The sequence below is a fragment of the Procambarus clarkii genome, chromosome 67, assembly GCF_040958095.1.
Source record: "Procambarus clarkii isolate CNS0578487 chromosome 67, FALCON_Pclarkii_2.0, whole genome shotgun sequence".
Classification (NCBI taxonomy): Eukaryota; Metazoa; Arthropoda; class Malacostraca; order Decapoda; family Cambaridae; genus Procambarus; species Procambarus clarkii.
The window spans coordinates 2371681-2388740 of NC_091216.1; the positions used below are offsets into that span (position 1 = coordinate 2371681).

At 47.5% G+C, this 17060-nt stretch overlaps 1 protein-coding gene across 1 annotated transcript in view; it reads right to left on the bottom strand.

Moving 5' to 3' along the window:
- LOC123750870 (beta-1,3-glucan-binding protein) overlaps positions 1 to 17060 on the bottom strand; it is a 95499-nt gene that overhangs the window by 40101 nt on the left and 38338 nt on the right. Inside the window, exons 5-7 of the mRNA XM_069310326.1 lie at positions 10818 to 10873; positions 8014 to 8091; positions 1822 to 1924 (exon numbers count right to left, since the gene is read on the bottom strand). Of these exons, the coding sequence (XP_069166427.1) occupies positions 1822 to 1924; positions 8014 to 8091; positions 10818 to 10873 (237 nt within the window). The remainder of the gene's footprint in view (positions 1 to 1821; positions 1925 to 8013; positions 8092 to 10817; positions 10874 to 17060) is intronic.

The following is a 17060-nucleotide window of genomic DNA, read 5'->3' on the forward strand; positions in this document are numbered from 1 at the left end:
CTGCAGCGTAAATAGAAAGGGAGAACTATTTTTTTTAAACGAATTTTACACATTTTCAAGTTTGAATAAAACAACACACCTTTCAGATATAATTATTGTGTGACACTTTTCTGACACATTAGCATATAATAAAGGTTCGTAAGTTATGGAGTGCCCAAAACATCTTTAGTTTTCCTAATACAAATAGTCAAAGTTCCCCCCAAAAAATTATGCAAATATGTCATGTTTATTGCTATTATAAAATCAATAAATGAACTTAGGACCAAACGATAACTTGAATATTTAGAGACATACACTTTACATATAAGGTGTAAGTTTCATATAAATTGAATAAAAAATGTAAAAGTTATCCAAACGTTTATGTTAGTTGAAAATACATTAGAAAATAGTAAAGTCTAATGTGCTGCCATCTGTGGCTGAGGTTGACATTAACCAGTTTTCTCCAAAATTAATACCCTTACAGATAGTCTTATGTGCAGTCACGTGTATAAGTTCCATGCAAATTGTCCGATAAAAAAAGCAAAAAAACAAAAAAAATTAACTTAATTTTTTTTCTAATAAAACTGATTATAATATTTTTTTAATGTATGTTATTGTGATAGCAAAGAGTCATAGATATGATTTCACTTGACACTTGTGTTTAATAATCGTTTTTGACCATTTTGGAATAATTTTGACACCTACTTCAATATTTTTTTCTCCCTTCATATTTGTGATATAGAAAAATATAGTAAGTGATAGCCGAAGCTATTTGAACCACTTCCCCGCCGGCACTCGGATGGGAATCTTGGGCATAGCATTTTATCAAAACACCTCATTATTTGGGGCACAAAATGCTATGATAAAATGCTATACCCAAGATTACCATCCGAGTGCCGGCGGGGAAGTGGTTCAAATGTTGGGTGAGGCACTAACTAAGTTTCCGTTGGGTGAGTCACTTACTAAGTTTCCGTTGGGTGAGGCACTTACTAAGTTTCCGTTGGGTGAGTCACTTACTAAGTTTCCGTTGGGTGAGGCACTAACTAAGTTTCCGTTGGGTGAGTCACTTACTAAGTTTCCGTTGGGTGAGGCACTAAGTTTCTGTTGGGTGAGGCACTTACTAAGTTTCCGTTGGGTGAGGCACTAACTAAGTTTCCGTTGGGTGAGTCACTTACTAAGTTTCCATTGGGTGAGGCACTAAGTTTCTGTTGGGTGAGGCACTTACTAAGTTTCCGTTGGGTGAGGCACTAACTAAGTTTCCGTTGGGTGAGTCACTTACTAAGTTTCCGTTGGGTGAGGCACTAAGTTTCTGTTGGGTGAGGCACTTACTAAGTTTCCGTTGGGTGAGGCACTAACTAAGTTTCCGTTGGGTGAGGCACTAACTAAGTTTCCGTTGGGTGAGGCACTAACTAAGTTTCCGTTGGGTGAGGCACTAACTAAGTTTCCGTTGGGTGAGGCACTAACTAAGTTTCCGTTGGGTGAGGCACTTACTAAGTTTCCGTTGGGTGAGGCACTAACTAAGTTTCCGTTGGGTGAGGCACTAACTAAGTTTCCGTTGGGTGAGGCACTAACTAAGTTTCCGTTGGGTGAGGCACTAACTAAGTTTCCGTTGGGTGAGTCACTAACTAAGTTTCCGTTGGGTGAGGCACTAACTAAGTTTCCGTTGGGTGAGGCACTAACTAAGTTTCCGTTGGGTGAGGCACTAACTAAGTTTCCGTTGGGTGAGTCACTTACTAAGTTTCCGTTGGGTGAGGCACTTACAAAGTTTCCGTTGGGTGAGTCACTTACTAAGTTTCCGTTGGGTGAGGCACTAACTAAGTTTCCGTTGGGTGAGGCACTTACTAAGTTTTGTGAGTCTTGGGGTACATGTTGGCTTGAGGGTTGGGCCCCCAGTGGAGAGTGGACCCTGCGTACTGGTGGCCCAGGTTGCCATACTCAGTATTTCCTGCCCCGTTGAAAATATGTTCAGTCTTTGAACAATAACATGTGGTAGGTTATATTCCTAGTTGTTTTCCTCGCATAGCAATAACGAACGTGCGTTGCTTGTTCACTAAAACAAAATTTAAGAAAAAATATTGATTTATCATTAACTAAATAAAACCACACAGGTACACGTGTGGACTCTAGTGACAGAGGTTAATACTACATTACTGTACAAGTGAGTTGGCTAATAATAAGGTTTTCAAAATTAACTTAGGAATTGTGGTAAAGTGCATATCAGTGTTTTCGGAAGATGATTTTCTCATTCAACCGTACAATCAGTACTCACCTCCACCCACACCCTCACTACTCACCTCCACCCACACCCTCACTACTCACCTCCACCCACACACTCAATACTCACCTCCACCAACATTCTCAGTACTCGCATCCACCAACAATTTCAGTACTCACCGCTACCTACACACTCAGTACTCACCTTCACCCACACACTCAGTACTCAATCCACCCACACACTCAGTACTCACCTCAATCCATACAATCAGTAATCACCTCTACCCACACCCTCAGTACTTACTTCCACCAGCAAACTCAGTACTCACTTCAACCCAAACACACAGCACTCAAATCCACCGACACCTTCAGTACTCAATCCACCCACACACTCAGTACTCACCTCCTCCAGCTCACTCAGTACTCCCCTCCTCCAGCTCACTCAGTACTCACCAGCCACCCACACACTCTGTACTCACCTCCTCCTAAACAAACAGTTCTCACCTCCACTCACACATTCAGTACTCATCTCCACCCACACACTCATTCTCACCTCCATCCACACCCTGAGTACTCACTAGCAACAAACACACTCAGCACTCACCTCCACTCACACACTCATACTCACCTCCACTCACACACTCATAATCCCCTCCACCCAAACACTCAGTACTGAATCCATCCACACACTCAGTACTCACCTACACGCACACACTCAGTACTCACCTCCACCCACACACTCAGTACTCACCTACACGCACACACTCAGTACTCACCTCCACCCACACACTCAGTACTCACCTCCACCCAGACACTCAGTACTCACCTCCACGCACACACTCAGTACTCACCTACACGCACACACTCAGTACTCACCTCCACCCACACACTCCGTACTCACCTCCACCAACACACTCAGAACTCACCTCCACCCTCACACTCAGAACTCACCTCCACGCACACACTCAGAACTCACCTCCACCCACACACTCAGAACTCACCTCCACCCACACACTCAGTACTCACCTCCACCCTCACACTCAGAACTCACCTCCACCCACACACTCAGAACTCACCTCCACCCACACACTCAGAACTCACCTCCACCCACACACTCAGTACTCACCTCCACCCACACACTCAGAACTCACCTCCACCCACACACTCAGTACTCACCTCCACCCTCACACTCAGAACTCACCTCCACCCACACACTCAGTACTCACCTCCACCCACACACTCAGTACTCACCTCCACCCACACACTCAGAACTCACCTCCACCCACACACTCAGTACTCACCTCCACCCACACACTCAGAACTCACCTCCACCCACACACTCAGAACTCACCTCCACCCACACACTCAGAACTCACCTCCACCCACACACTCAGAACTCACCTCCACCCACACACTCAGAACTCACCTCCACCCACACACTCAGAACTCACCTCCACCCACACACTCAGAACTCACCTCCACCCACACACTCAGAACTCACCTCCACCCACACACTCAGAACTCACCTCCACCCTCACACTCAGAACTCACCTCCACCCACACACTCAGAACTCACCTCCACCCTCACACTCAGAACTCACCTCCACCCACACACTCAGAACTCACCTCCACCCACACACTCAGAACTCACCTCCACCCACACACTCAGAACTCACCTCCACCCACACACTCAGAACTCACCTCCACCCACACACTCAGAACTCACCTCCACCCACACACTCAGAACTCACCTCCACCCACACACTCAGAACTCACCTCCACCCTCACACTCAGAACTCACCTCCACCCACACACTCAGAACTCACCTCCACCCTCACACTCAGAACTCACCTCCACCCACACACTCAGAACTCACCTCCACCCACACACTCAGAACTCACCTCCACCCACACACTCAGAACTCACCTCCACCCACACACTCAGAACTCACCTCCACCCACACACTCAGAACTCACCTCCACCCTCACACTCAGAACTCACCTCCACCCACACACTCAGAACTCACCTCCACCCTCACACTCAGAACTCACCTCCACCCACACACTCAGAACTCACCTCCACCCTCACACTCAGAACTCACCTCCACCCACACACTCAGAACTCACCTCCACCCACACACTCAGAACTCACCTCCACCCACACACTCAGAACTCACCTCCACCCTCACACTCAGAACTCACCTCCACCCACACACTCAGAACTCACCTCCACCCTCACACTCAGAACTCACCTCCACCCACACACTCAGAACTCACCTCCACCCTCACACTCAGAACTCACCTCCACCCTCACACTCAGAACTCACCTCCACCCTCACACTCAGAACTCACCTCCACCCACACACTCAGAACTCACCTCCACCCTCACACTCAGAACTCACCTCCACCCTCACACTCAGAACTCACCTCCACCCTCACACTCAGAACTCACCTCCACCCACACATTTACGTTTTGCTTGTTTTTGCATGAAGAGTGTGCAGAGGCACTTTGCCTGCCACTCTCCATAGTGTATAGTAAGTCACTAGAGACGGGAGACCTACCAGAAATATGGAAGACGGCGAATGTGGTCCCAATATACAAAAAGGGCGACAGACAAGAGGCACTGAACTACAGGCCAGTGTCTTTGACTTGTATACCATGCAAGGTGATGGAGAAGATCGTGAGAAAAAACCTGGTAACACATCTGGAGAGAAGAGACTTCGTGACAAACCGCCAACATGGGGTCAGGGAGGGTAAATCTTGCCTTACTGGCTTGATAGAATTCTACGATCAGGTGACAAAGATTAAGCAAGAAAGAGAAGGCTGGGCGGACTTCATTTTCTTGGATTGTCGGAAAGCCTTTGACACAGTACCGCATAAGAGGCTGGTACATAAGCTGGAGAGACAGGCAGGTGTAGCTGGTAAGGTGCTCCGGTGGATAAGGGAGTATCTAAGCAATAGGAAGCAGGGAGTTACGGTGAGGGGTGAGACCTCCGATTGGCGTGAAGTCACCAGTGGAGTCCCTCAGGGCTCTGTACTCGGTCCTATCTTGTTTCTAATATATGTAAATGATCTCCCGGAGGGTATCGATTCATTTCTCTCAATGTTTGCGGACGATGCATAAATTATGAGAAGGATTAAAAAAGATGAGGACAGTTTGAGGCTTCAAGAAGACCTAGACAAGCTAAAGGAATGGTCGAACAAATGGTTGTTAGAGTTTAACCCAACCAAATGTAATGTAATGAAGATAGGTGTAGGGAGCAGGAGGCCAGATACAAGGTATCATCTGGGAGAGGAAATTCTTCAGGAGTAAGAGAAGGAAAAAGACTTGGGGGTTGATATCACGCCAGACCTGTCTCCTGCAGCACATATCAAGAGGATAACATCAGCGGCATATGCCAGGCTGGCCAACATACGAACGGCATTCAGAAACTTGTGTAAAGAATCATTCAGAACTTTGTATACCACATATATCAGGCCAATCCTAAAGTATGCAGCCCCAGCATGGAGTCCATATCTAGTCAAGGATAAGACTAAACTGGAAAAGGTTCAAAGGTTTGCTACCAGACTAGTATCCGAGCTGAGAGGGATTAGCTACGAGGAGAGATTACGGGAATTAAACCTCACTTCGCTGGAAGACAGAAGAGTTAGGGGGGACATGATCACCACATTCAAGATTCTGAAGGGAATTGATTAGATAGACAAAGACAGGCTATTTAACACAAGTGGCACACGCACTAGGGGACACAGGTGGACACTGAGTGCCCAAATGAGCAACAGAGATATTAGAAAGAACTTTTTTAGTGTCAGAGTGGTTGATAAAAGGAATGCATTAGGAAGTGATGTGGTGGAGGCTGACTCCATACACAGTTTCAAGTGTAGATATGATAGAGTCCAATAGGCTCAGGAACCTGTACACCTGTTGATTGACGGTTGAGAGGCGGGACCAAAGAGCCTGAGCTCAACCCCCGCAAACACAACTAGGTGAGTACAACTAGGTGAGTACTCAGTACTCACCTCCACCTACACACTCAGTACTCACCTCTTCCCTCATACTCAGTACTCACCTCCACCCACACACTCAGTACTCACCTTCACTCACACACTCAGTACTCACCTCCACCCAAACACTCAGTTCTCACATCCACCCACACACACTCATTACTCACCTCCACACACACACTCAGTACTCACCTCTTCCCACACGCTCAGTAATCACCTCTACCCACACACTCAGTACTCACCTCTTCCCACACACTCAGTTCTCATCTCCACCCACACACTCAGTACTCACCTTCTCAAACAAACTCAGTACTCTCCTCCACCCACACACCCAGTACTCACCTCCTCCCACACACACAGTACTCACCTTCACCCACACACTCAGTACTCATCAGCCACCCAAACACTCAGTACTCACCAGCTACCCACACACTCTCAGTACTCACCTCCCCCCACACACTCTGTACTCACCTCCTCCTACACACTCAGTACTCACCTCCCACACACACACTGCACTCACCGCCACCCATACACACAGTACTCACCTTCACCCATACATTCAGTACTCAACTCCACCCTCACAGTCAGTACTCACCTCTACCCACACTCTCAGAACTCACCTTCTCCCACACACTCAGTACTCACCTTTACCCACACTCTATATTCACGTTCACCCACACACTCAATACTCACCTCCACTTACACACACAGAACTCACATTCACTCATACACTCAGTACACTCCTCCACCCACACACTCAGTACTCACCTCCTCCCCACACACTCAGTACTAACCGCAACCCACACACTCAGTACTCACCTTCACCAACACTCTCAGTACTCATATTCACCCACACACTCAGTACTCACCTCCACCCACGCACTCAGTACTCACTTCAACCCACACACTCAGTATTCACCTCCCCCCACACACTTAGTACTCACTTCAACCCACATACTCAGTACTCACCTCCTCCCATTAACTCAGTACTCACCTCCACCCACACTCTCAGTACTCACCTCCACCCACACTCTCAGTACTCACATCCACCCACACTCTCAGTACTCACCTTCACCCACACAATCAGTACTCATCTTCACCCACACTCAGTACCCAACTTCACCCACACTCAGTACTCACCTTCACCCACACTCAGTACTCACCTTCACCCACACTCAGTGCTCACCTTCACCAACACTCAGTACTCACCTTCACCCACACTCAGTACTCACCTTCACCCACACACTCAGTACTCACCTTCACCCACACACTGAGCACTCACCTCCACCCACACTCTCAGTACTCACATCCACCCACACTCTCAGTACTCACCTTCACCCACACAATCAGTACTCATCTTCACCCACACTCAGTACTCACCTTCACCAACACTCAGTACTCAACTTCACCCACACTCAGTACTCACCTTCACCCACACTCAGTACTCACCTTCACCCACACTCAGTACTCACCTTCACCCACACTCAGTGCTCACCTTCACCAACACTCAGTACTCACCTTCACCCACACTCAGTACTCACCTTCACCCACACACTCAGTACTCACCTTCACCCCACACACTCAGTACTCACCTTCTCCCCCACACTCAGTACTCACCTTCTCCCACACACTCAGTACTCACCTTCTCCCACACACTCAATACTCACCTTCACCCACACACTCAGTACTCACCTTCTCCCCCACACTCAGTACTCACCTTCTCCCCCACACTCAGTACTCAACCTTCTCCCACACACTCAGTACTCACCTTCTCCCACACACTCAGTACTCACCTTCACCCACACACTCACTACTTACCTCGAGACTCAACTATATCAACTTCGCCACTTGCAGGCCATGCGCCATATCGTGAGTCCCTGGGCGCTAGCTCGATAGCTGCAGGGGAGATGTTCACGTGTATTTTCATCCATGTTCACGTGTATTTTCATCCATGTTCACGTGTATTTTCATCCATGTTCACGTGTATTTTCATCCATGTTCACATGTATATTCATAAATGTTCACATGTATATTCATAAATGTTCACATGTATATTCACAAATAAAAATTTTGTTTGGCATAAAATGATAACCTGGCAGGCTACACCTGCTACTCACCTGGCCACACCTGCCACTCACCTGGCCACACCTGCTACTTACCTGGCCACATCTGCCACTCACCTGGCCAAACCTGCAACTCAACTGGACACACCTGCCACTCACCTGGCCACACCTGCCACTCACCTGGCCACACCTGCTACTTACCTGGCCACATCTGCCACTCACCTGGCCAAACCTGCAACTCAACTGGACACACCTGCCACTCACCTGGCCACACCTGCCACTCACCTGGCCACACCTGCAACTCACCTGGCCACACCTGCAACTCAACTGGACACACCTGACACTCACCTGGCCACACCTGCCACTCACCTGGCCACACCTGCAACTCACCTTGCACACCTGCTACTCACTTGGCCACATCTGTCACTCACCTGGCCACACCTGCCACTCACCTGGCCACACCTGCTATTCACCTGTCCATACCTGCCACTCACCTAGCCACACCTGCTACTCACCTGGCCACATCTGTCACTCACCTGGCCACACCTGTCACTCACCTGGCCACACCTGCTACACACCTGGCCACATCTGCCACTCACCTGGCCACACCTGTCACTCACCTGGCCACTCCTGTCACTCACCTAACCACACCAGCTAATCACCTGGCCACACCTGTTACTCACCTGGCCACACCTGCTATTCACCATGCCACACCTGTCACTCACCTGGCCACACCTGTCACTCACCTGTCACTCACCTGGCCACACCTGCCACTCACCTGGCCACACCTGACACTCACTTAGCCCACACCTGCTACTAACCTGGCCACACCTGTCACTCACCTGGCCACACCTGACACTCACTTAGCCCACACCTGCTACTAACCTGGCCACACCTGTCAGTCACCTGCTACTCACCTGGCTACACCTGCCACTTACCTGGCCACACCTGACACTCACCTGATCACACCTGCTACTCACCTGGCCACACCTGCTACTCACCTGGCAACACCCGCCACTTACCTGGCTACACCTGCCACTTACCTGGCCACACCTGCCACTCACCTGGCCACACCTGCTGCTCACCTTGCCACACCTGTCAGTCACCTGGCCACACCTGCTACTCACCTGGCTACACCTGCCACTTACCTGGCCACATCTGCTACTCACCTTGCCACACCTGTCACTCACCTGGCCACACCTGCTACTCACCTGGCCACACCTACTCACCTGGCCACACCTGCTACTCACCTGGCCACACCTGCTACTCACCTGGCCACACCTGCTACTCACCTGTGCACACCTGCTACTCACCTGCCATCACCTGGCCACACATGGCAATACCTGCCACTCACCTGGCAACACCTGCCACTCACCTTGCCACACCTGCCACTCACCTGGCTTCACATGGCCACACCTGCCACTCACCTGGCTACACATGGCCACACCTGCCACTCACCTGGCTACACATGGCCACACCTGCCACTCACCTCGCCACACCTTCCACTCACTTGGCCACACCTGCCACTCACCTGGCCACACATGGCCACTCACCTGCCCACACATGGCCACACCTGCCACTCACCTGCCCACACATGGCCACACCTGCCACTCACCTGGCCCACACATGTTCACACCTGCCACTCACCTGGCCACACCTGCCACTCACCTAGCCACACATGTCCACACCTGCCACTCACCAGGCCACACATGGCCACTCACCTGGCCACACATGTCCACACCTGCCACTCACCTGGCCACACATGTCCACACCTGTCACTCACCTGGCCACACCTGCCACTCACCTGGCAACACATGTCCACACCTGCCACTTACCTGGCCACACCTGCTACTCAGCTGGCCACACCTGCCACTCACATGACCACACCTGGCACTTACCTGGCCACACCTGCCACTCACCTGGCCATACATGTTCACACCTGCCACTCACCTGACCACACATGTCCACACCTGCCACTCTCCTGGCCACTCACGTGGCAACACATGTCCACACCTGCCACTCACCTGGCCACACCTGCCACTCACCTGGTCACACCTGTCACTCACCTGGCCACACCTGCCACTCACCTGGCAACACATGTCCACACCTGCCACTTACCTGGCCACACCTGTCACTCACCTGGCCACTCACCTGACCACACCTGCCACTTACCTGGCCACACCTGCAACTCACCTGGCCACACATGCCACTCACCTGGCCACACCTGCAACTCACCTGGCCGCACATGTCCACACCTGCCACTCACCTGCCACTCACCTGGCCACACCTGCCACTTACCTGGCCACACCTTCAACTCACCTGGCCACACATGTCCACACCTGCCACTCACCTGGCCACACCTGCCACTCACCTGGCCACACCTGCCACTTACCTGGCCACACCTGCAACTCACCTGGCCACACATGTCCACACCTGGTACTCACCTGGCCACACCTGCCACTCATGTGGCCACACCTGTCACTCACCTGGCCACACATGTCCACACCTGCCACTCACCTGGCCACACCTGCCACTCATCTGGCCACACCTGCCACTCACCTGGCCACAACCAGTCTCCTCGGGGCATCTTGGCGCGGACCTCCACCCGACCATACCTGGGGGGGATGGGGGGGGGAGGGAGGACATCACCATTATGGCCTCAACATTATATTGCTACATCAGCCTAAGTGAATGTATTAACTTCCTATGCAACACAAAAACTTCCCTATAAACTGGCAATAATATTGAAAATTGCTCAAACTTAGTTTGCTTCACAATGTAATAACTATAATATATAATATTATAATTATAAATGACATTAAAGCTTGGAATTATAATATTAAAATTATAATTTGTATTATAAATTTGAATTATAATAAAACTTATCATTGATTTAATTTTATTTATAAACATCTTTATGTGGCGCCACAAAGTAAAGTATTTCAGTCGAGCATTTATTTCGTCTGCTGGTCTCAATCGAGGAATTACAGGTAATGTTTGCCTGAAATCGCCTGCAAGCAATATTAATGCATTCCCAAATGGTCTGATGTTTCCACGCAAATCTTGCAATGATCGAACAAGAGCCTTGAGCGATTTTTTGTGGGCCATTGTGCATTCATCTCAAATATTAAGTTTGCATTTCTGCAATACTTTTCCCACGCCGGATCCTTTGGAAATGTTGCACGTGGGAGTTTTAATGAAGAGCATGTTCAATGGCAATTTCAAAGCCGAAGAAGCAGTTCTTCCACCTGGTAGCAATGTCGCAGCTATTCCGGACGATGCAAGGGCTAAGGTAATGCCATTTTTGGATCGAAATGCTGCCAGAATCAATCTAATTAGGAAGGTTTTACCAGTTCATCCTGGCGCCTCTAAGGAGATTTCTCCAAGCCCGTTATTGACAGTTTGATTTATTTGAGTGTAAATGCCTTTTCGCTCAAGCGTTACCTTAGGAATATTTGAATGCACATACGACAACATATCACCCGTGTTTTAATTTTGTTCACGACGCAATTCTACATCGAACGAAGCAGCAGCAGCTCAATTCGGTAATGGCATTTCCAATTGATTTAGAACTTTGTTCGCGATTTCTAAGCAAAAATCTTCAGTCATTATCAATGCTTCGTTGTAGATTTCTGATGTGAAATCTATGTTCACATTTGAATTTTCCTTGCATATTCGACGGATAATATCTTCAGCCGTGTGCGATTTACATTTCTCTTATAACTCTGATGGAGACGAAGGAGAGCCGGTGGTCAATATGATTGCAAACAATGCTCGAATTTGATTTAGATGTGACGTGTTGGACGCGTCATTAATTCATACAGCCTAGTGCCGGTCGTTCTCCAATAAATTAAGAGCTTGACATGCACTACGGAAAGTGGCATAAGTTATGCCGTTGACAAATCTCAATGGAAGGAAAGACGTTGGACGGGGCACATTTACCAACAGCATGCGAAGAAAGAAGCATTCATCTTGATTGGGATGCACCGTGTGCAGTCTGCCTATCGTAGTTTATTTGAATATGCCAGGTTGTCCGTCAACTTGGTCTCCTCGTTTGCGTCGTTCAAATGATTTTCTAATCGCATTCTATGTGTAATACGTAGGCACTTCCGAATACAGCAGGGTTTTCGCAAATGTGTCATTTTGACATAACGTAAAGAAAGCAGTTAACATTGTAGCCGTTGGATTCATGGCTGTTTGTTGCACATTTGCAGGTGTGAAGTAAACGTGTTGTCCATTTTCCTGTTTTCAAAACAAAAAATTTTAACGAAATATTTCAATTCAAACGCAGATCAATCGACACAGCTCAAATTCACCACCAATTGCACTGAAAAATAAGAACAGTTAAAAAAAGGAATTGAAAAATAATGAAAAAAGAAACAAATAAGCTATACCCACGAAATGAACGGTATGGTAAACAACACAGCTCAATTCCAATGCAACGTCACACAAAAACAATTAAATCAAAATGAAAATAAGTTAAAATATATGAAAATTAAATTTATCAATGCAATCAGGAACATTGAAATGGAATCATAACATATTTTGTATATCGTGTGTTGCTCTTACGTGCAAGATATGGCGCTGTTTTTCAAAAAACGCATGTTTGCACCTGTCACAGGAGTGACATCTAAATAGTATGTATATAAAAACATGCACGTATTCGAATGGAATGTTGTATCAAAATTTCAAAGCAATCGGTAAAGAACTTTCGGAGATTATAGCCTGTGTTGGGCTTACGTCCTACAGATGGCGCGGTTTTTCAAAAAAAGTATGTTTTTTCCTGTCACAGGTGAAGCATGTATGTAGTAAGTATGTCAAAAACACTCGCCTATTCGAATGCAATGTTGTCAAAATTTCAAAGCAATCGGTAAAGAGGTTTCGAAGATTTCCCTGACATGGAAAACACAGCTTTTAAAAGAAGCATGTTTTTTTTCTGTCACCGACGTGATCTCTATACAGTATGTATATAAAAACCCGCTCGGATGCAAATGGAACATTGTGTGAAAATTTCAAGCCAATCGGTGAAGAACTTTCGGAGATTAGCGATTTTGAACAAACGAACATTTCCATTTTTATTTATATACTAGCAGTACCCGGCCACGCGTTGCTGTGGCTGGCTCAGCAACGCATGTGCGTTGCTGAGCTACAGCAACCTTTCTTATCCCCCAGTCCTCCCCACCATTCGCCCCTCACCCGTCTCCTCGACCTCCCAACCATTCCCCACTCCACCGTCCCTTCGTCCTCCCCACCATTTCCCACTCCTCCATCCCCTCTTCCTTCCCACCAAGCCCCACTCCCCTGTCCCTTTGTCCTCCCCATCAGTCTCCATTCCCCCATTTCCTCTTCCCCACCATCCCAAACTTCCCCGTCTCTTCGTCCTTTCCCACCATTACTCCCTCCCTTGTCCCAATCGTCCTCCCCACCATCTCTCACTTCCGTCCCCTCATCTTCCCCACCATTCCCCACTCTCTCGTCCGATGCTTCCCAAATGGTTTGATGTTCCATCAGAAAATTGGAAACATCAAGTGATCTGATTTTCCCAACACTGAAATATAAGAAAAACAGTTAAAAAATTAAATGAAAATATGAAAAAATAAAAACAATAATCTATACTCACGAAATGAACAGTATGTTAAACAACACAGCTCAATTCCAACGCAATTCACACAAAATAATTAAATCAAAATGAAATATCAAAATCTATGAAAATTCATTTTATCAGTGCAGTCAGAAACATTTAAATGGAATTGTAACATATTTAGTATAGCATGTGTGTTGCTATTACATGCAACAATGGCGCTGTTTTTGAAGAAAAGCATTGTTTTACCTGTCACAGGTGTGGCATCTATACATATACTTACGAAATGAACAATATGGTAAACAACACAGCTCAATTCCAACACAATGTCAGACAAAATAAGTCAATAAAAAATAAAATAAATCAAAATCTATGAAAATAAAATTTATCAATGCAATCAGAAACATTGAAATGGAATTCGTGGGATATTTAGTATAGCGTGCATGTTGTTATTATGTGCAACAGATGGCGCTGTTTTTCAAAAACATGTTTTTACCTGTCACAGTGGGTGGTATCTAAAAAGTTGGTATATAAAAAGACGCACCTATTCGAATGCAACATTATGTCAAAATTTCATAGCAATCGGTGAGGAGCTTTCGGAGATTACAGCATGTGTTACTCTTGCGTCCAACAGATGGCACTGTTTTTCAAAAAAGCATGTTTTTTCCTGTCATAGGTCAGGCATGTATATAGTAGATATATAAAAAGACGCACCTATTCGAAGAAAACGTTGTGTCAAAATATCAAAGCTATTGGTAAAGAGGTTTCGAAGCTTTCCCTCACGTGAAAAACACATGAAAAAACACAGTTTTTCAGAAAAAAGCCTGTTTTTTACTGTCACAGACGTGCTATCTATATAGTATGTATATAAAAACCTGCTCGGATATATATATATATATATATATATATATATATATATATATATATATATATATATATATATATATATATATATATATATATATATATATATATATATATATATATATATATAATAAATATAAATGATCGTGGCACAATCTCCTTCTATTTGGGAATGCATGCCTAGCATTACCGCCCAGGAGAGACAAGTCATTAGCAACCTCTGTAATCAGGGCTCTTAATGAATTCCCCAGAGCAGACAACCTGGTCCGCCTCCCCCCTCATGCCAAGAACACCAGCCGCAGGACGTCCAACAATAACTCATCTGAGAACCACAAAATGAGAGCACAGATCACCAGGAAAATAGAGGAGGGCAATACCACAGGTGCCATCAGAATCATGACCAGCGATGACACTATTGCCCCCAGGAACGCCATGACAGCAGAGGCTCTTCAAGACAAACACCCACCCAGAGCCCCCGACAGCAGCAGGGATCCCCCAGGAAAACAATGCTGGCATAGAACCCTTGACTGTTCGAGAATATGAGGTGTACAAAGCAGCCATGTCTTTCCCAACAGGTTCAGCAGGGGCTTTACAGGCCTAAGACCCAGCACATCAAACAAATGCTGAACCCGGTGCTTGGAGATGCTGCAAAGGACTTCTAGTGGAACTTACCAGATTCTCCAACATGTGTTTGGCTGGCGGCATCCCTGAGGACATCAGGCCAGTCTTTTATGGAGCAGCACTCTGTGCTCTAAAGAAGAAGGATAGGGGTATCAGGCCCATTGCCGTTGGCAACACCCTCCGACGCCTTGTAGCTAAGGCTGCAGTCAGATCTATCAGCCAGGAAGGTGATGCTGATCTATCAGCTGATGAGGTTTCACCTTGCTGAAACCTCATCAGCTCGGGTTTGGAATCCCCCTAGGTTGTGAGGCTGCAGCACATGCAGCGCGGGTTTACATTGCTGATCTCCCGGACCAGAAGGCACTAGTAAAGCTTGACTTCAAAAATGCCTTCAATCAAGTCAGACAAGACGCTGTCCTCAGGGCTGTACACAACCATTTCCGTCCCCTTTACCCGTTCATCCGATCGTGCTACAGTGGGGACTCTAAGCTTCTTTTTGGGGAGCATGAAATAAACTCCTGTGAAGGTGTCCAACAAGGTGACCCCTTAGCCCCCCTCCTTTTCTGCCTAGCTATCAAAGAGGTCACTGATAGTCTGACAAGCGAGCTAAACATCTGGTACCTGGATGATGGCACTCTAGTTGGAACTCCGGAAACCATTTTGGAGGATATAAGGAAAATCCAGGAGCAGGGAGCAGTCTTAGGCCTCATTCTCAATGCATCCAAATGTGAAATAATCTCCCGCAACCCTGACATCACTGGGCAAATACAAAATGTTCTTCCAGACATTCTCGTTGTCGAGTCACCGGACTGCACTCTCCTGGGTGCCCCCATTGGCCCACGAGCAATCGAGGAGGTCCTGGCTGCAAAAAATCACTGACCTAAAGAGAATGCTGGACAGGATTGACAAGATTGATGCCCATGATGCTCTCTTTCTCCTCACAAGATGCCTGTCTCTCCCTAAGTTGACCTACTTTCTGAGATGTTCTCCATCCTACAGCAGCGCTAAGTTAAATGTGTATGACACCCTTCTGAGGTCCATGCTGGTGAAAGTCCTGAACCTGCCATTGGACGACTCTCAGTGGGAGCAAGCAATCCTTCCTGTAAGACTCGGCGGCCTTGGTGTCCGCACAGCCTCCCAAATTGCTCTACCAGCCTTCCTTTCCTCCTCCCATGCATCGCACGACCTCGTCAGAGATATTTTAACTGCAACCCTGAGAGATTCAGCAGGAATACACGATCCTGCTTTCACTGAATGTTCAAATCAGTGGGATGTTCTTGCAGCCCCAGCAACCATTATAGAGCCAACAAAACACCACAAACCGTCCGGCTGGGACCACCCTCTAGTGGAAAAAGCAGCTGAAGCCATGCTCAGCGTCGCAACATCAGACAAGGAGAAAGCCCGCCTCAGAGCAGTGCGTGCCCCCCATGCAGGAGACTTCCTCCTGGCAGTACCCATGTCAGCAATGGGCACGCGCCTATATCCAGAATCCCTTCGTGTAGCAGTGGCCCTCCACCTTGGTGCCCCAATTCACACTGAATACAAGTGTATTTGCAACAGGGTAGAAGCAGACCAATGCGGACTGCATGGGTTGCATTGCGGAAGCACAAAAGGGCTGGCATGAAAGACACAACGAGGTCAATGACATCATCAAGAGAAGCCTCGTCTCAGCTAGGTGCCCAGCGGAGAGAGAACCTCGCATCCTAGGGGTCCAAAACCCGGATTTCCCCGCACTT